Genomic DNA, 20894 nt, shown 5'->3' on the forward strand with positions numbered 1-20894 from the left:
GCATGAATCATTGTAAAATAGGGCTATTGGACGGGTAAGTCGAACCATTGGGATTGCGCTAGTCTTAAGGCAACCTAAGTATCTAAAGTCATTTTAGAGTGATGAGGGGTTTATAAAGGGTTTGTGTGTTTTTCACTAAACTAAGAAATTAAAATGCATAAAACAATAGATTGTAATGAAATTGAAGAAGTGAGATACAAGTAGAAAAGACTAGGGAGATGAATCCACACTACACCCTAAGTACATGCTAGATTAGGTCTAAATTTGGGGATAAGTAGCATATATGCAATGGTCAAGAAATATGAAGCAACTCCGTTGCTTAATAATCATCAAGAAGTTCACTTAATCAAAACCAGAATGATCCATCAAAAGCTACCATAGTTGAACTACTTAAACTAAGGCGTAGAATCAAATACACTATCTCAAGCAAAAGACCATCAAGCTTTCAATCAAATGGTGAAGCACATGAAGGTAGGAATCAAGTATAAACCATCAAAGGAGGTACCTAAGCAATGGAATATCAAGTTTCAAAATCAACATGCCTTGAAAAACATTCATAGTCTATATTTTCATTGTCACTATGGAAATAAAAGCAATAAGATTGATCCAAGAATCATCAAAGATATGACAATAAACTTACATCAACCATTTACACATTAAAATTCATTACAAGAAGGAATATGCCCTTAGACTATGAAACCACCATACATTATACATTATAGTCCCCAAAAGTATAGCCTAATCTAGAACATGATCAAAAGATGAGGCTTCATCACCTCCCTAGATGGAGGTTTAGCTCTCCATTGATACAAAAATGGAAGAAGAAGACGAATAATACAACTTCATTTTCGAGCTCTACTGTAGCACTTATGAACACTCTCTTCCTTGCTCTCTTCTCTCACCTCTAATCTTGTAAGAATGAATGATAACATCTATGTGGTCCTCCCTCTCTCTTATCAAGCTCAAGTCAAGGCTCTCTCTCCTCCAAGGAACACCTCCAACCACTTCATAAAGAAGGAAGATGGCATTGAGGAAACCAATGTGCAAGTGGCTGAAATTGAGCCATTTCCGAGTGCAATCTACCAGAATTTCGAGCACTCGAAGGGTGGTCTCGAGCACTCGAAATTAGTGTAATGAGCAACATGCAATTCTTGCCCATCTCTAACCCACTGTGGAAGAATGACCATAACTTTGTGCTCCGAACTCTGAATGATGATCTGTTTGAAGATTTAGAGAGCTGATTCAGAGCTTTAAAAACTTCATGTTTCGATGAAGACCCAATTCTCAAGTCTAGTTGGTCGAAAATGGGGAGAAAGGCAGTACTTTAGTGCTGCCAGGCAATTCTGCGCACCTCTGGTAAGAAGATCATAACTCTCTGCTCCGAACTCCGAATGACGAACCGCTTGAAGATTTGGAAAGCTGATTCAGAGCTCTAAATCTTTAATGCTATGATGGAAGTCCAGTTCTTGAGTTTGCTAGGTCGAAAATGGCGACAAAAGTCAGGTTCTACTGCTGCCAGAATTTCAGAATTGGCACCCTTTTTGTTCAAAATTCCACAAGGCATCATTTTTGCTTCCTTTTTGCAATTTAACCTGAAAATGTACAAAAATATGCAAATGGAGATAATCTACATAAAATAATCAATTAATGGACTTTGTTAATGTAATTTAGGGCGCTTGAATATACAGTATTCGGCGCTTATCATCGCATGGGTTAACTCTCGCACCATCCTCTGTTTTTATTTAGCTTTTCTTTTCCTCTTCATTATAACTTTTTATTCCCACATGCGTACAGGTGAATACACACGCGTATTACTTGTTGTGTCTAGCTGTAAAAGGAGGAGAGCATTACAACAATATGTTGGCTTCTACTCGCTCCCAACACCAAGCCGATTTACAAGTGGAACGTGATAAACATGAGGTCGCTCTACAAGCAATGTGTGCTGAGTTAGAAACAGAACGAGCTTGTCATGCATCTTATGTGCAAAAACTCAATAAGGAGATGTCCCAGAAACTAATGGTGGAACGAGCCAATGCAGTGGGTGAGTTTAAAGCCTCACCCACCTTCAAGGAGATTATGTCGAAGGCCTACTTTGACGGCTTCGAAGATTTTCGGAATCGTGCTGCTTTTGAATTTGCAGACCAAGACTTCTCTGTCATTCAACTAGGTGAAGCGAGTGATTCCGAATAGGATAGATGTGTAGCCATTCATTTATTTGCTCCCATGTTTCTCTTTGTGCTTGAAACTTCTCTTTCTTTACAATCAGTTTCCATTTATATTTGTAGGGTTGATAAGTAGGAAGGACAATTATGTTTTGCCATTGCAACTGCCGCATTATGTTATTTTATTGACATCTTTGGTCGGCTCATCCCTTTGATAAGGAAAGTAGATTAAGACGAGTTTTACTCAGTTCGTCTATGTAATAAGGTAAGTAGATGTATACGAGCTTCACTCAGCTCCCCCTTTAACAAGGGAAGTAGATTACTATGAGCTTCACTCAGCTCACCCTTTAACAAGGGAAGTAGATTATTATGAGCTTCACCTAGCTCACCTATTTAACATGAATATCTTAACATATCAAAATGATAATGGATTATTTGAAACAACTGATCCAAATAGGGAATACTTTATTAAAGCCAAAGTTGATAAACAAGGCTATTGAAGACATTCATTCGTAGAGAATGAAGTAATTATTGCAACTAGAAGTATTAGCAAAAATAAATAATAAATTGAGACTAAACTGAAATTGTTTACTAATAATATTTCTTTAGATGCTCAACATTCCATGGGTGAGGCAGTGGCTTTCCCTTTAAGTCCTTCAACTAGTATGTTCCTGGTCGCTGACATCGCGTAACTTTGTAAGGCCCTTCCCATTTGGGACCTAGTTTCTCTATGGTTGAATCCTTAGTTGCCTGAGTAACTTTGCGGAGTACTAAATCTCCTACTGAGAACCTCCTAGGCTTGACCCGAGCATTGTAATACTTGGAAACCTTCTGTTGATAGGTAGCCATCCTAATCTGGGCTAGGTATCTCCTTTCTTCGATTAGGTCCAAGCTTACTTCCAACTCCCTTTCGTTCTGCTTGGGCTCGTAGTGCTCCGTCCTAAAGCTTGTTAGGCCAATCTCTATAGGTACTACTGCCTCACTTCCAAATGCTAAAAGAAAAGGGGTTTCCCCCGTGGGAGTCCTTGCAGTAGTACGGTAAGCCCACAGTACACTCGGCAGCTGCTCAGGCTACAGTCCCTTTGCAGCATCAAGTCGAGTCTTGATCATCTGAAGGATTGTTCTGTTAGTGACTTCGGCTTGTCCATTTGCCTAGGGATGTCCTGGCGATGAGAAATGAATTTGAATCTCGAGCTTGGAACAAAAATTTTTGAAGTCAGAGTTATCGACCTGTTTTGCATTGTCTGTGACAATCACTCTAGGAATCCCAAATCTGCAAACTATTGATTTCCATACGAACTTCCTTATATTGTTCTCTGTGATCTTGGCCAAAGGCTTAGCTTCAACCCATTTAGTGAAGTAATCAACCATAACAATGGCATACTTAGTCTGCCCTTTGCCTTTGACGAGAGGGCCAATCAAGTCCATTCCCCATTGAGCAAATGGCCATGGTCTTGACATGGGAGTCATCTCCTCTGACAGTTGTCTCGGGATGTTGGCAAATCGTTGACACTTGTCGCACTTTTTAACGAAGTCAAGTGCATCTTTCTGCATGGTGGGCCAATAGTATCCTTGTCAGATGGCCTTGTTTGCAAGTGACCTACCCTCAGCATGGTTTCCACAAACTCCTAGGTGGATCTCCCTCAAAATGTAGTCAGCTTCCTCGCTAGAAACGCATCGTAAATACGGCATGGAGAAGCTTCTCTTGTAGAGCACCCCTTTGATAAGCGTATACCTAGCTGCCCGCATCTCGACCTTTCGAGCTTCTGCTCGGTCTGTTGGTAGCACCCCATCCTTGATATATCTGATGATAGGATCTGCCCATTCCACACTCAATATCGCTTGTTGCACTTCAATTTGTCTCTCCTGAGATATAGATGGTTCATCCAAATATTCCAGTGGTATATTCTTATTGATCTCAGGTTCTAATGCAGTAGCTAGCCGGGCTAAAACGTCTGCTTTCCCATTCTCTTCTTGTGGTATTTGATGAATTGAGAATCTTTGGAAGTGATTCTTTAATTCCTTCACCTTTTGTAGATAACTCTTCATCTTCTCGTCTCGTGCCTCATATTCCGCTTGAACTTGTCCAGCGACCAGCTGGGAGTCGGTGTACACCTTTAATTGCTCAACCCCTAGGGCATTTGCCACTTTTAATCCTGCTATCAAGGCTTCGTACTCTGCTTCGTTGTTGGTTGCTTTGAAACCAAACCGAAGTGCGTACTGTATATTTTCTCCCTCTGGGGAGACAAGAACAAGCCCGGCTCCGCTAGCCTGAGCAGTAGATGACCCATCCACGAACAAGTCCCAGACTACTTCTGGGCCCATCTGCTCACTTAAACTTGGTTCTGTCAAAAATTGGGGTTGTTTCTCCTCTTCTGGAGGGGTAAACTCAGCTAAGAAATCAGCTAACACCTGAGCCTTTACTGCTGTTCTTGGCTTATACTGAATGTCGAACTCTCCTAACTCTACTGACCACTTCATCAGTCGACTAGAGCTTTCTGACTTATGTAGGACCTGTCGAAGGGGTTGATCTGTTAGGACCACTATCGTATGCGCTTGAAAGTATGGTCTCAGTTTCCTGGCGGACACAATTAAAGCAAAGGCCAACTGTTCCATCCTTGGATATCTTTCCTCCGCACCCCTAAGTGCTTTGCTCACGAAGTATACTGGCCTTTGGACCCCTTCTTCTTCTCGTATCAGAGCTGAACTGACAGCTGTTGTCGAGACTGCAAGGTATATGTATAGTTCCTCTCCCGGTATGGTTCGAGATAGTAGTGGGGGAGAACTAAGGTATTGCTTTAGTTCTTTGAATGCCTGCTCACATTCTGGGGTCCATTCAAAAGTCTTCCTTAGCACACGAAAGAAAGGTAGACACCTGTCAGTTGACCGAGAGATTAGCCTACTCAAGGCAGCAATCTTCCCTGTTAGTCGTTGTAGATCCTTGGTTGATCTTGGCGATCTCATGTCAATGACTGCTCGGATCTTCTCTGGATTGGCCTCAATTCCTCTTCTGCTTACCATATATCCCAAGAACTTTCCTGAGGAAACCCCAAAGGCACACTTGCTGGGGTTGAGTTTCATCTTAGGACTCCTAAGTACCTCGAAGGTCTCCTGCAGGTCAGTCAAATGGTCTTCAGCTTTTAAGCTTTTCACCAACATGTCATCAACATATACCTCCATGTTTCTACCAATTTGATGCTTAAACATTGCATTCACTAGCCTCTGGTATGTTGCACCAGCGTTCTTGAGCCCAAACGGCATTACTTTGTAACAGTACAAACCTCTATCAGTGATGAAGGCCATTTTTTCTCTATCTGAGGTGTACATAGATATCTGGTTGTATCCAGAATATGCATCCATGAAACTTAATAGTTCGTGTCTAGCCGTTCCCTCAATGAGCATATCGATTCTTGGGAGAGGAAAGCTGTCTTTCGGGCAAGCTTTGTTAAGGTCGGTGAAATCCACACATAGCCTCCATTTTCCATTTGCCTTCTTCACTAGGACCACATTTGCCAGCCAGTCGGGGTAGTACACCTCTTGAATAAAGTCGGCTTTTAAAAGCTTTTCCACCTCTTCTGATATAACCTAATTCCTTTCTAGAGCAAAAGTCCTCCTCTTTTGTCTGACAGGTTTGAAGTCAGGATTTACATTTAGGCGGTGCTCCATGATAGTGGGGTCTATACCCGGCATGTCTTCATGTACCCATGCAAATACGTCTTGATTCTTCCTGAGGAATTGAGTAAGTTCATCTTTGATACCTGGGGGGAGTAAAGACCCTATACTCACTTTTTTTTTGGGCTCACCAAGGATGACCTCTTCTAGCTTCTTTGTAGGTTCCGCTCTATGAAAGTCTGGTCTATCTTTCCCTTCCAGCCCTTCAATCATAAATGCCTCTTGCGATTTTATTTTTCTGAGAGAGGCGACATAACATTCGCGAGCCATTGTTTGGTCCCCTCTTATCTCTCCCATACCATATTCAGTTGGGAAATGCATCAGGAGATGGTAAGTGGACATGATTGCTTTCATAGCATTCCATGTCGTTCTCTCCAGGATAATATTATATGATGATGGGCAGTCCACCACTACAAAGTCCACCATTACAGTGACCTGCTTTAGATTGGCTCCTGCAGTAACTGGAAGGGTAACTGCCCCCAGTGGATATACTTTGTCGCCTGAAAATCCCACCAGTGGTGACTTCATGGGTCGGAGCTTATTTCGGCCAATTTTCAATTTCTCGTACGCCCTAAGAAATAGTATGTCAGCCGAGCTACCATTGTCTATTAGTATTTGTCGAACAGTGAAATTAGTAACGACCATGGAAACTACCAGAGGGTCATCATGGGGCTGGTGAATTCCCTTGTCATCTTCTTCAGAAAAGGTTATGACCGGCTCCTCAACTCGAGGTAATTTGGTTGGAGGACTTGTCATTCCAACTTCATTCACCTCTGAAAAACTCCGAATTCTTCTAGCATGAGCCTTCCGAGCTGAACTCGTCTCACCACCACCAGTGAAGCCACCCGATATAACTTTGATCTCACCCATTGGTTGGTGTTGAGGAGGGCGATCATCTCGGCCCTCCCGGGCTGGGTTGGAGCCTCCTTTTCCATTTCTAGTTGTGAATTTGCATAAATGACCTTTACGAACAAGGTTCTCAATCTGGTTTTTGAGGTCAAAACAATCCTCTGTGTTATGTCCATGGTCCCGGTGAAACCTACAGTATTTATCTTGAGACCTCTTTGTTGGATCAGCTTTTAGCTTTGGTGGCCATTTCAATGATGCGTCATCTTGAATCTGCAGAAAGACTTACTCTACAGATGTATTTAGGGGGGTATAGTTATTATACCTGCCTGGGCTCGTTGGGCGGCGAAACGATCTGTCAGCCTGGTTGTTTGAGAATTTCTTGTACTTCAATTCCCTTTCCTCCCTAGTGCTAGGTGTTAGCCTCTTCTTATCCGACCTCTTATCTTCACCATCTTTGTTTTTTCGTGCATTCATAGCATCGTCAGCGTTCATGTGCTTCCGCGCTCTAACCATCAACTCTGTCATGCTTGTAGGGGCTTCCTTTGATAAGGAAAATAGGAACTTAGAAGTCTGTAGTCCTCCCATAAAGGCTGTGAGGGCAACCTTGTCGTCCACCTCTTCAACTTGCAGCATTTCAGTGTTAAAACGACTTATGTAATCACGAAGGGACTCTCCCTTCTGCTGCTTCACATTAAGTAAATGTGTTGCTGGTTTCCTGTGCTTCTGCCCAGCGATGAAGTGTTCTATGAATTGTTTGCTCAACTCTTCAAAGTTTTCAATGGAGCCTGGCTTTAATTTATTGAACCAGAGATGAGCCCAACCCTTGAGTGTGGTAGGGAAAACCCTGCACATAATCCCGTCCGGTACGGCTTGCAAATACATAAGAGCTTTGTAGGTCTCCAAATGGTCGAGAGGGTCCCGCGTCCCATCGAAGCTCTCAAGAGTTGGTATCTTGAATTTGCTAGGTAGAGGACAACTCATAACAGCTGGGCTAAAAGCTAGGTTAGTCTTTTGTACCATATCGTTCACTGCAGCCTGGCCCTTCCCTTTCATCGCTTGCATGACATCGTCAACCTTGGCTTTCAGATCCTACAACTCTAGATCGAACTGAGTGGCGTCCTCAGTCTTGTCTCCAACATAACTAGAAGTATCTCCACGGAGCCTGGTGGTATTCTGTTCAGGGGACCGATGGTGATGGCTCCTCTGTTGACCCCCTATTTAACTAAGCTCAACATCGTTGTTAACCCTACGGGAGTCATCGTTGGGTACTTCACTGTTTCTCTCCTCGTTGGGGGCGGCTAAGCGTTGTAGAATCATCGCATTTTGCTGGACTAACTGGTTCACCAGTTGTTCCAACACTGCGACGCATTCCTGATCATTTGGGACGACGGGGGGTTGCCCCGTTGAAGTCCCTGCATCAGAAGCCTGCAACCCTTCGCCCTCACCAGCAGCCAGACCAGATCGCAATAGAACCATGCTTTGTTTAGAGAATAAAAATAAGTTCCCACAGACGGCGCCAACTGTTGAAGATGGATTCTGCGCAACCCGGATCTGATCTGACTTCCTAAATAAAGAGAAGAAAAAGTGATCCTACAAACACCGGTGTGTTACCGGTGGAGTAGGCTCCGACGAACAAGTCAGTGTGAATGATAATCTCTCTGGAGAAATCGAGATATTGAGTTAGGGTTTTTTGCCTACCTCCAAACATCGATTAGCCCTCCCTATTTATAGGACTTGGTTCAGGATGTTACGTAGCGTTCATGTCGTCCTTAATCCTTATCATAATCTATTGGTCTAATCCTTATCGTATTCTGCAATTCTTATCGTAATCTGTAATCCTTATCTTAGTCGTAGTCCTTATCTTAGTCTGTAGAGCCTACCTCAATCTTATGAGATAGCACGTTACTTTAACGATCTTCCCCTATCCACGGGTAATTAAATTATAATCATCAGCATGTAAAGACGTTAATCGATTTTATAATCTACTAGATTTCACTCCGATAAATTTTCAACACAAGTTCTACAATGAATCTGCAGCATTAGTCCCTCGCCTTTTTTCTTGAATCTGGTTGACATTTGCACATTTCGTATCATGTGATAAAAAAGAATCACCTCAATCTATTTCTTGGATGCAGGGTTGAACCAGAATTCTGATCTCAGTAATCAAAATGGATCAGTATGCAGAGATTCTGATACACTAAATAAGGAACTCTTCCTCCGCTTCCGTTGTTTCTGCACCCGTAAAGATGTGAGTTTCCAAGTTCTTATTATTCCATCATAATTAGAAGGGAAAGGTAATATTACCATGACCTATCAGAATTTGCCTCAGAAAAAAAGAGCAATAATAAATATATAAATAATAATAATAATAATAATAAAAGCTTGTAGTCAATCTAGCTACATAATATAAAGATATACCAAGGCCCTAGACCACTAGCAGTCACATCTTCACGTAAGTCATCAACTTAATTTTCTTTGTATTCTAACTTCTACTCTTTGTGTCACCCAATTATGCCAACAGATAGAATACCAAAGCATCGTGCAAGAAGATACAGATGTAGCCAAAGCATTAATTAAATTTGCTACTCGATCATCAATAGAAGTTATGGTTCTTGGTGCTACCTTAAGGAATGGTCTCTTCAGGTATGCACCTCCCTTGCAGTGTTTCTTGAACAAGCAAATTGACTTGGGATATTGATTTACTATAAATTCCACACTTAAGGATAGTAATGGTGGAACGACCCGAACCCGAGGGTCCGAATCACTAACTGGGTCCTTTCTCGAACCCGAGGTCAACTAAAAATGTTACCCTCCTTTCCTATATCAATACATAATATACGTGTCATCCCAGTTTATAAATAATAAAAATAATAAATAAAATGAGACCATAGCTACAAAATATGTCAAATAGTCTACTAACCCATCAAAACCTGTGGAGGAATGTCATCCGCTACTTCCTTCCCGTAACCTGAAAAATGTTAAAATGATGGGGTGAGCTAAACGCTCAGTAGGAAGTGTCTAAGATATACCTCTTATGACCATGTGAATCCACATAGGGAATAGAAAGTAAGAGAACGGGATCATATCTCGGGGGTTAAGTAAAACCATTGTATCATCAACAAACATACATATCTCAACTAATTACCAAATGCACCATGTATGCCAATGATGTGCAATGCCATGCAATGTCACTTCCCGTTTCCGAAACCATACCGTTTCAACTTCCAAACTGTTAATGTAATCCGACCCAAGGCACCTCCAAGGCGTCACGAAAGGGGGATTGGCTAACCATCCACGACCACAAGACACCTCCAAGGCGTTGCATCCGGCCTGATTAGCTCAACCACACTAGGGTCTCTCTCTAGTCCCCTCTCTAGACCACACTAACACCACGGACCACTAGGCGCCTCTTAGGTGTCCTGATTTTCACAAACATTTTTCAAAAAATTTTCCCCAAACAATTTCATTGATTTTTTATAAAAAAATATACTTTTCCCCTTTTTCTTTCCTAATAGATGCACAAATGCTTCATGATTTCAAATGCCAAATTCAACAACTATATTTCATACATTTTACCCATATCATAATCACAACTTATAAAAGAATATTTTAAACATTTATTTCTACGATTATGACATCAAATTTCCATGGCAATTGAAATACATAAAGTAAACAACTTGTCATTTCTAAGCATGCTTCTTCTTTACAAGGATGTAACTAAATTCATAGACTCATTTATCACATAACATACGTCCACCACTTTACATATAATCTACTACAATCACATAGTCAAAATAATTGAAATTAAACATTCTTATAGTCAATTTAAGAAGGAAAATTCACATAGAACCTAAGAAATTGTGAATTAGAGCACCCTACCTCAAAAGTAGCTAAAAAATATCCCCGGCCGGAAAAGTCAATGCCGGTCAACAAAAGTCAACGCCGTTTCAACAAAAGTCAACGCTGGTCAACAGCGGCGGAACGAAAAACTGTTCGGTGGGAATGTAGCCGTCGACGAGGAGATTCTACTATTCCAAAGGGTCAGCTCTAGAATCCGACTTTAAGTGGCTCAAAACCCCCTCCGAAGCCTTAAATCCAAAAATTTCAAAAATTCATAAAATAATCACCGCTCCTCAGAAAATTAAATCCTTTGACTATGTGATAGAAAACAACGAGAGAAACATTTTCCATCAAGGAACCAAGATTGGAATCCCGACCAATCGGCCGAAAAATGGAGGAGCAAAATTAAAGCTCAAAGAAAAAGAAAAAATTCAAGAAAGAGAAGGAAAAGAGCATCCAGCGGGAGAGAGGTGAGAAATGAGAGACTGGTGGTCTCAAGGCCTTAAATGGCCTAATGGTGGGGTCCCATCTCCTTTTAGATTTATTTATTTATTTATTTTTTCCTTTTTCCTTTATCTTTAATTTACACTACACACATATGTATACACACATGTACATATTAATTTGCAACCACATAAAATACATTTAATAAAATTGATATGATGCTAATCGACCCAAACAAAAACCCCGTAAGTAACAGTTCCGGTAGCGGGTCTCACACGGAGCCATCCGGTCCGAAAAACTAAAAAAATGTGAAAATGGTCACCCTTGCATTTCAAAGAGTCCTGGACTCTATGAAATGTCCCAAACAATTTTTTGACACAACCGGCACACTTTACAGTGTCCGATTCGTAAAACGACAAAAGACGAAAATGCCCTTACAACAACAAAAACTCCGGAAAAATGGGAAATGGTGAAATTCAGAAACATCACAATCTACTATCCTTAAAGAGATTTCATCATCGAAATCTACCCTCCTTAAGAAAAAGGTCCACAGCCACACACTTACCTGAGAAACCTCACAAAACCCAAGACCATGAATTCACCAATTTTATTGCCTCTAACACCGGACGTCACCAGGCAATCGCATACCACTGCCATTAAAACCTAATGCGGTACCCATCTCTCACCTCATTATTACATAAGACCAACTAGGCTCTATGTCTGACTCAAAACGAACATTAGTTTGCTCTACACAGTCAGGAAAAGGTTCCAAAATCTGAGAAATGAATGGTTGCCTGACCACTGGACATAACAACGTCCAACCCAACTCATCCTCTAAGGGACACACTAAACCCCAAACAAGAAATCCCTTCCATCTCTCAATCCATCTCAACTCTAATCTACACGTCCCTGACAGACCAAACATTTGCTATCTAGTACGTAGCTACACCACCACATAACCGTACCAATAACTACTAATCGTATTATATGACAATCACTATACTTATCGACCTCAAGATGACTAAACAATAATTCTCCCAATAACTGCATAGACATTTGTCACCCAATTAGTAAAGTGCATTATCCTGTACCCAAGACACAAATCCTCGAAACAAGATCCTTAGTAATCAAATGGATTGGACACTTGGTCCCACCTAACACACATCGTCACCGAGACAAACCACCTGAATCCACACTATCACACCGACACAATCCGTAATTCCGTGCTCTTACTGTTTCTGACAAACTAAAACAATCATGGACCTTTGACCCGACATCGTGCTAAAGATGGACTGACTCAGGAGAAATGGTTGGCCAGGCCATTCTCATCATTGATCCAACCTCAACACAGACGTCATTCCTGTCCTAAGGTCCAAACCTCAAACACAATCTCACACAGTCCATAAAACAACAATAAGATCCACTCACTATCAATCCATCGCTCTACGTAACCTCAACAACTACACAGTCATATACATACTCTAAGAATCCCAATCATGCCATAATCACACAATCATAACAAGCTAAAAGCAATACGACACCAAATACCACAATCATCAATCAGCATACAAGCTCTTTGATCTCCTTATCACATCCATACCAGGTAGACAACTCCATAACATCATTCAATTTAATTCTTACCTCGTCAAAATACACAACACGACTATCTCATGCCTGAGATCTCGAAACCAAATTCAATCATTCCCATTATTCCTTAACGAAACCTCACATTCACACCTCTAGTTACTTAGCACTCAAACAACACCAACACTTGTCCTCAAGATACTGCACGAATCAAACGTCTATAAAAACACCCAAGTACATGACTCACATCACATTACTTAATCATCCTTGAACTTACAGTTCACAACACACCCCTAGCCACCACCGCTAGTACCAGACACCAGAAACACACAATCCCTATTCGGCAACTCGTACCTCACACACCACTGGTCAAGACCACTCTCAGAACAAGCCCTACAAAACCTAAAGACTCCACCTCCCTCCGTGGAAGTGAGTCGACCCCTCCAACCAGGACTTCTACTGACGAGCTCTAACAGCACAACAAACCACACACAAGTCCGTCCATCCACAGACGTACGCCACTCCTAAATGGAAAACAGGACTCATAATAAACGACGTCCTTGCTAGGACTAGAAAAAATGGAAAAGGGTAACAAACCCCGCTCTCACAAGAGACTAAAGACTCGTACCTGAATGCACCCGACACCTTGTCACATGTTACACACCAATTGTCCAACCATGGATACCCAATCTCACCTGGGAGGAAGTAAATTCCTTACACACAAATAGAATAACCAAATTGATACCCGTACGGAACTACGAACTCAATTCTAGGCGACCCCGCCACTAACGGATTGTTATATATTATCAACACAGAAACCTCGCATACGATACCCCACAACGCCCATGCTAACCAATACCAATCAGATCCCTACCACCTATTCGTCAAGTACTAAGATACAACTCATAACACAACCATCAGACAAGAGCATCAATGCTCACAATATACCAACACTAAAAACAATCAAAACTCATCGGACACCTTATCCCCGTCACTCCCAAATGACAACCCCTATGTCATAAAATGACATTTTACCACCCGTTCCATCACTACCTTCCCATACGATACTGTCTTGATCACCGTGCACACTCGACTCGTGACCTCAGTCACAACAACCCACTGAGTCGTCAAAAGAAAAAGGTGCCTATCTGGCAACATCGTCCTTAATAGCTCTAAAAACTAAGCTGCTCATCATCTCCTTGACTGATGCACAACCCCCATCACCTACCTGAAAACATATAACAAACAACTCATACTCTCCAATCCACTCTCTGATCATATCCCAAACCATTCTGCTCATCAATACTAAACATCACGCTATAACGCCTCTACTTCATCATCCTCGAATGATGACTCAAACCTCACATCTCACTAGATCACCAAGTCACTACCAAGTAATTTTTCCTATGACACCATCATAACAAAAGAATAAACATTACTCTTGATACCTTTCACAACTGCCACTACTTGCCACTAGAAAAAAATCTCTATACGGCAATGCCATTCCGAAAAATCCTTAAAACAGAAACGAGTATAAAACCCAGAATGCTTAACACCCAACTATTTCCTCAAAACCATCTATAATGCAATCAATCACCAATGCTTAACTGGCCACCCAAACCACTATTTCTTAGACAATCTACATGCCTAAACAAGAAAGCTTCATACCCTAGGTTCAACGTCACTACTCCCCCTCTTCCCCGTTTCCTCAGAACCCCCTTTAGCCTCGACAAAAGTCAAATAAGGCTACCAACTAAACTTATGGGATCACCTTCATCCTAATCATTCCAATCATCATTCTACCTCTTCGGATCCTCAAACAACTAGCACTACTTCTTCATACCCCAAATGCAACATAAAATTCAACTCCAGTCCACAACTTGCAATTTCTAAAACACAGTTTATTTGGTAACACAGTACCTACCATCAATCATTTCATCTGCAAATGACTAAATACACTAATGACCACATACAACTTGCCTTATAATGTAATCCTGCATTACATAACTAAAACTGACCACTATATACTACCTCGAGACTTTCTCGACAACCGTGACAACCTATAATCTCGCTCATCCACCAAGCAATGCAATCAACTCACCGAGAGTTAGTTACCTGCAACACACTCTTGTAGCTCTCCAAAATATGAAACACTCTTTGACAAACTAGTCTCTAAAACAAACTCTTACAACCCACGAACTGAATCACATCAAATAGCCGATCACCCAATACTGGCATGACTTCAGTCAATGCCTACGTCACCCTGGACCTACAGAGTCCAACAAGTCCCCCCCTCAACAACCATAACCAACACGTTTTCTTAGATCGTACCAGAAAACCCGAAATACAGATCTACGACCCCTAAACCACGCTCGTGACTCTAACAACCGTTATAACACCCACCACGACCGATTCATAAAGAACCTCTACACTAAATCGTGACCTAAGTCATAAACACTGACCTCCTAAGGTCATACCTAAACTCTCACTTCCACGGTCACCAGAACCCATTCACCAATGCATGAAACTCACACACAACAAAGGTATCATGCCATGAAATATAAACCCGTTTAAAGTCGTGCTCTAAGCACCGCACAAAATGCAACTTAAAAGATCAGGTTGACTACACGCCAAATAGCTCAATTCACAAGCTAGAAGCCCACGCCATTAGTTCGACAAGAACCAGCACCCAAACAACCCTGGAGCAACCGAACCCCTCGCCTACTCAAGTCAAAACTTACACAACCATCCATGCTCAACCGCATACTCCTATACAGGTATACATATATGTATAATAACCATATCCCATGATACAATCATACCCCATCATTTAAATTTATTTATTTATTTTAAAATACTTACATAACCATGCCTAATAACCATCACAATACTGTGCTTATTACTCGTCACATTAATATTTAAATTGGACCTGCATACACCGTGCCTACCACTTTTCGTCACCAGAATCCTCATACACAATCAACATACTTTTCTTTTCTTTCACATTTCATTTACACGGTTATATCATCTAATTATGCCGCTATATAACATAAACTTTGGCATATAAACATATAAACGTGCAAACACATAGCAAAGAAGCATGTCTTTCAAAACCGTAAACACATAAACATGTAAATAAGTAGACAATTAAGCATCATTTTCAAATAATAAAACACTTTAGCAAATAATTACATAAATAATGCAAATGACCTCCCACACAACCCTAGGTAGGCCTCTACCTGTCGTCCTAATGGTTTTCGAACCATTGCTCTGAAACCAAATTTGTAATGACCCGAACCCGAAGGTCTGAATCGCTAACCGGGTCCTTACTCGAACCCGAGGTCAACTAAAAACGTTACCGTCCTTTCCTATATCAATACATAATATACTTGTCATCTCAATTTATAAATAATAAAAATAATAAATAAAATGAGACCATAGCTACAAAATATGTCAAACAGTCTACTAATCCATCAAAACTTGTGGAGGAACGTCATCTGCCACTTCTTTCCCGTAACCTGAAAAATGTTAAAGTGATGGGGTGAGCTAAACGCTCAGTAGGAAGTGTCTAAGACACACCTCTTATGACCCCGTGAATCCACATAGAGAATAGAAAGCAAGAGAACGGGATCATATCTCGGGAGTCAAGTAAGACCACTATATCATCAACAAACATACATATCTCAACCAATTATCAAATGTACCACGTATGCCAATGATGTGCCATGTCATGCAATGTCACTCCCCGTTTCCAAAACCATACCGTTTCAACTTCCAAACTGTTAGTGTAATCTGACCCAAGGCACCTCCAAGGCGTCACGAAATGGGGATTGGCTAACCATCCACGACCACAAGGCACTTCCAAGGTGTCGCATCTGGCCTGATTAGCTCAACCACACTAGGGTCTCTCCCTAGTCCCCTCTCTAGACCATACTAACACCACGGACCACTAGGCGTCTCCTAGGCGTCCGAGTTTTCACAAACACTTTTCAAAAACTTTTGCCCATAATTTCATTGGTTTTAAAAAAAATATATACTTTTCCCCTTTTTCTTTCTCAATGGATGCATAAATGCTTTATGATTCCAAATGCCAAATTCAACAACTATATTCCATACATTTTACCCATATCATAATCACAGCTTGTAAAAGAATATTTTAAACATTTATTTCTACGATTATGACATCAAATTTTCATGGCAATTGAAATATATAAAGTAAACAACTTGTCATTTCTAAACATGCTTCTTCACTACAATGATGTAACTAAATTCACAGACTCATTTATCACATAGCATACGTCCACCACTTTACATATAATCAACCATAATCACATAGTCAAAATAATTGAAATTAAACATGCTTATAGTCAATTTAAGAAGGAAAATTCACATAGAACCTAAGAAATTGTGAATTAGAGCATCCCTATCTCAAAAGTAGCCAAAATATATTCCCGGCTCGAAAAGTCAATGCCGGTCAACGAAGTCAATGCCCGTCAACAAAAGTCAACGCCGGTCAACAAAAGTCAATGCTAGTCAACGGCGGTGTAACGGAAAATTGTTCATTGGGAACGTAACCGTCGACGAGTAGATTCTACTGTTCCAAAGGGTCAACTCCGGAATCCGAATTCAATTGGCTCAAAACCCCCTTCGAAGCCTTAAATCTAAAAATTTCAAAAATTCATAAAATAATCACTGCTCCTTTGAAAATTAAATCCTTTGACTATGTGATAGAGAACGACGAGAGAAACATTTTCCGTCAAGGAACCAAGACCGGAATTGTGACCAATCGACCAAAAAATGGAGGAGCAAAATTAAAGCTCAAAAAAAAAGAAAAAATTCAAGAAAGAGAAGGAAGAGAGCATCCAGTGGGAGAGAGGAGAGAAATGAGAGACCGGTGGTCTCAAGGCCTTAAATGGCTTAATGGTGGGTCTCACCTCCTTTTAGATTTATTTATTTATTTATTTATTTTTTCCTTTTTCTTTTATCTTTAATTTACACTACACACATATGTATACACATATGTACATATTAATTTGCAACCACATAAAATACATTTAATAAAATTGATATGATGCTAATCGACCCAAACAAAAACTCCGTAAGCGACAGTTCCGGTAACGAGTCCCACACGGAGCCGTCAAGCCCGAAAAACTAAAAAAATGTGAAAGTCCTGGACTCTATGAAATGCCCCAAATAACTCTCTGACACAACTGGCACACTTTAAAGTGTCCGGTTCGCAAAACGGCAAAAGACGAAAATGACCTTGTAACAACAAAAACTCTGAAAAAATGGAAAATGGTGAAATTCAGAAACATCAGAAATGGTAATGGATAACTATCCAATATTTTGATGAAGGCATCCTGGTTAGTATCATTTAGGTTCTACACTTCAGAACAAGTCTTCCGTTATATCTTAAATTGAATTTGCCTAGAGCTAATGAAGCCGCAGGAGTTTTCTTGTATAACTAGTTTAGAATTATCTTTATGAAAAATCAAAGGCTTGGTCTATCTCTAGCCCTCCCCGGGATCCTGCTGCAGCGGGACTAAAACTAGGTAATGCCCTTTTTTATTCCTTCACTATTTTACAATTACGAAACATTTTCTGTTATTTTTCTAAGGATGCTATATAATCTTGGCTTTTGATGTTTATCTATATATAATAGCAATACCCTGAAGGCAAAATAATGTAGGACAGTTAATAAGCAGGCTTTGTTTGTAATATACAAAAATATCAGACCCCATTTTAGACATCTAAAGAAAGTCTATCATAAAAGTCAAAACATTTGAACTTGAGAAACTTATTTTGGATATCAAAGTTAGAGTCAAAATCTTTTTTCCTCGCATTTGCGTTGTATCATAATCCCATTTTGTTTTCTGTTGCATTTTGGGCGCAAATTCATCCTCCAGAATCAATTCAATATAATACAATATAGAATTACTGATGCAATGGGGGAAGAGAGCGGTGGTATATAACAATAATATATGAAATTCCTTTGCATGTAAATATAAATTAAGATTGAACATATAAATAACATAACTTGAAAACTTCAAACAAAATGATACTGTGAACATTTCTTGCTGAATATAGTGCCAAAAAAGAAAAAGAAAAAGAAAAAATTCATGCTAGATCCACGCTTCTTTTGTCAACAAGCAACCTAAGTTTTATTGAGAAATATCAACATATCTTGCTAGCATGCTATATGGATTCATGTAATCTATCTACAAAAGAATGCAAAAACGAGATGGCAAAATTCAGAGTTCAGTAATGTTATTTAACAGGAGATTTAAAGTGACGGAGATTCCAGGCAGTGTATTAAAAGGGGTGCCAGATTTTTGTACCGTATATGTCATCTCCAAAGGAAAGATTGCATCTACTCGATCTGCCTCCCGCCCCGCCCCAGCTACCCGTAACCAATTTCTGTATCCAGACAGCAACAGAACAGACATGTCTGAGGCATCAGTATCACCCACGATTCGTTCGCCGATAATTCTTTCTGAATAAGACAAGTCGGCATTGATCCCTCAGATGAGAGTCAACATATACGCCGAAAGTCTGCCGTTCATCCCGAAATTCCGAGGCAAGACCGTCGTAGTCAAGTATGGAGGCGCAGCCATGGAATCCGAGTCTCGCCAGGCCTCCGTCATCACCGACATCGTGCTCTTGTCCTGCGTCGGCATCCGCATTGTATTCGTCCATGGCGGTGGGCCCGAGATCAACCAGTGGCTGGGTCGATTGGGCATCGAAGCCCACTTCCTCAACGGCCTCCGAGTCACCGACTCGTCCACCATGGAAATCGTCTCTATGGTCCTCATCGGAAAGGTCAACAAGAACCTCGTTTCGTTGATCAACAAGGCCGGTGCCACCGCCATCGGCTTCTCCGGCATCGACGGCCGCCTCTTCACCGCCCGCCCGTCTTCCAAATCAGCCCAATTGGGATTCGTCGGAGAGGTCGCCAGCGTGAACCCATCCGCCCTCCGACGGCACATCGAGGACAATCATATACCATTTATTGCGTCGGTGTCGGCTAACGACGAAGGTCAGATGTATAATATCAATGCGGACACTGTAGCCGGGGAGTTGGCGGCGACATTGGGGGCTGAGAAGCTGATTCTGCTGACGGACGTGCCGGGGATTCTGGAGGACAAGGCCGATCCGGGGACTTTGGTGAAGGAGATTGATATAAAAGGGGTGAAGAAGATGATGGAAGATGGGAAGATTGCAGGTGGGATGATTCCGAAGTTGAACTGTTGCGTGAGGTCGCTAGCGCAGGGGGTTCGGACGGCGAGTATCATCGATGGGCGCTTGCCGCATTCGTTGCTCCTCGAGATTCTCACAGACGAGGGGGCCGGAACCATGATTACTGGGTAAAATCTCTTTTAATTTCAAAGTAGGTATTAAAACTTCGATGGGTCTGTTTTGCAGTGAATTTTTAAGTCATTGTAGCAAGAACATGACAATGTGACATGCACTCTTTGTTAAATGGGTACTTTTAAGCTTTATTTTAGCTTTGGTATCGTTTACTCTTTGAATTGCCTTAGCTTTTTCTTTAGTAGGCGATGACCATCTTTGATACATGTTCTAATTTTTTTCATCTCTGGATTCAATTATGTTATGCACCATTTATTTCTGGGATCCGATCCTGGTTTCGTACTGCGGCATATAACAAGGCAACCTTTTGTACCGGAAGTCGTGTACCTTAACTTCCGAAATAACAAGTTGTGTACCTTAATCTCTGCAACGAACACTTGAGTTGTTGTTTTTTTTTTTTTTTTTCTCTGATGATACCAATCGAATAATCTAAAGTATCAAATCAACATTCTGATACTCTGTTATTGTTCAATTATTCTCACAGAAGATTTTTCTGATCAGCGCGGCAACTACGCGGCAATCTTTTCCATCATTGTTGACCATAAAATGGAATTGTGTCATCTCTCTAAGCTTGTTTCTAAAGATTTCAATCTAAGCAAAATGTACAAGTTAATAATCAGATTAATGGTTTGCAAAATTGTACAAGTTAATCATCAGGTTAATGGTTTGCGAAAAATCTTTATTTCTAAAGATTTCAGTCTAGGCAAAATGGAGATTACCCCGACCTGCCTCAGATTAAGTTTTGCGAAAATCACACTGACGCCTTCAGGGTTTGTTGAATAAACAGTGTTAAATTATTGAGGTGTTTGACATTTTTACCTCATATTATTGTAATAAGTTTTTAATAAAAAAATTCCAGGAATGACTAAAAAAAGGGAAAAGACCATTATGCCTTCTATTTAATCTCTTAATTTTCTTTTCATATCCAGGTGTTATTTGCAAGCAAACCTACTCTCTTTTCATATCCAGTTCAGG

The 20894-nt window shown here is 40.8% G+C and overlaps 2 protein-coding genes across 2 annotated transcripts; one reads left to right on the forward strand and one right to left on the reverse strand.

Annotated features, from left to right (window-relative positions):
• Positions 1-5747: 5747 nt before the first annotated feature.
• LOC132281288 (uncharacterized) lies at positions 5748-7736 on the reverse strand. The gene is made up of 2 exons (XM_059783005.1): positions 7006-7736; positions 5748-6873 (listed from the first exon to the last, which is right to left on the reverse strand). Exons 1-2 carry the CDS (start codon positions 7734-7736, stop codon positions 5748-5750), a joined length of 1857 nt encoding a protein of 618 aa, XP_059638988.1.
• A 10815-nt stretch (positions 7737-18551) lies between these two features.
• Positions 18552-20100, forward strand: LOC132280755 (acetylglutamate kinase, chloroplastic-like). The gene has a single exon (XM_059782485.1). The coding sequence runs from the start codon at positions 19077-19079 to the stop codon at positions 19917-19919; it is 843 nt and encodes a 280-aa protein (XP_059638468.1). The 5' UTR covers positions 18552-19076; the 3' UTR covers positions 19920-20100.
• The last annotated feature ends 794 nt before the right edge of the window (positions 20101-20894 follow it).

This window comes from Cornus florida, unplaced genomic scaffold, assembly GCF_030987335.1.
Source record: "Cornus florida cultivar Cherokee Brave unplaced genomic scaffold, ASM3098733v1 CherokeeBrave_3.0.0_Hap2_Chr11, whole genome shotgun sequence".
In the NCBI taxonomy this organism is placed as follows: Eukaryota; Viridiplantae; Streptophyta; class Magnoliopsida; order Cornales; family Cornaceae; genus Cornus; species Cornus florida.

Excerpts from the sequence above, each read along its gene's own strand:
- LOC132280755 (XM_059782485.1), top strand. The coding sequence starts at position 19,077 with ATGAGAGTCAACATATACGCCGAAAGTCTGCCGTTCATCCCGAAATTC.
- LOC132281288 (XM_059783005.1), bottom strand. The coding sequence starts at position 7,736 with ATGAAAGGGAAGGGCCAGGCTGCAGTGAACGATATGGTACAAAAGACT. Across the intron at positions 6,874-7,005 it reads CGCCCAACGAGCCCAGGCAG|GTTTCACCGGGACCATGGAC; the intron begins GTATAATAACTA and ends TAAATACTGTAG.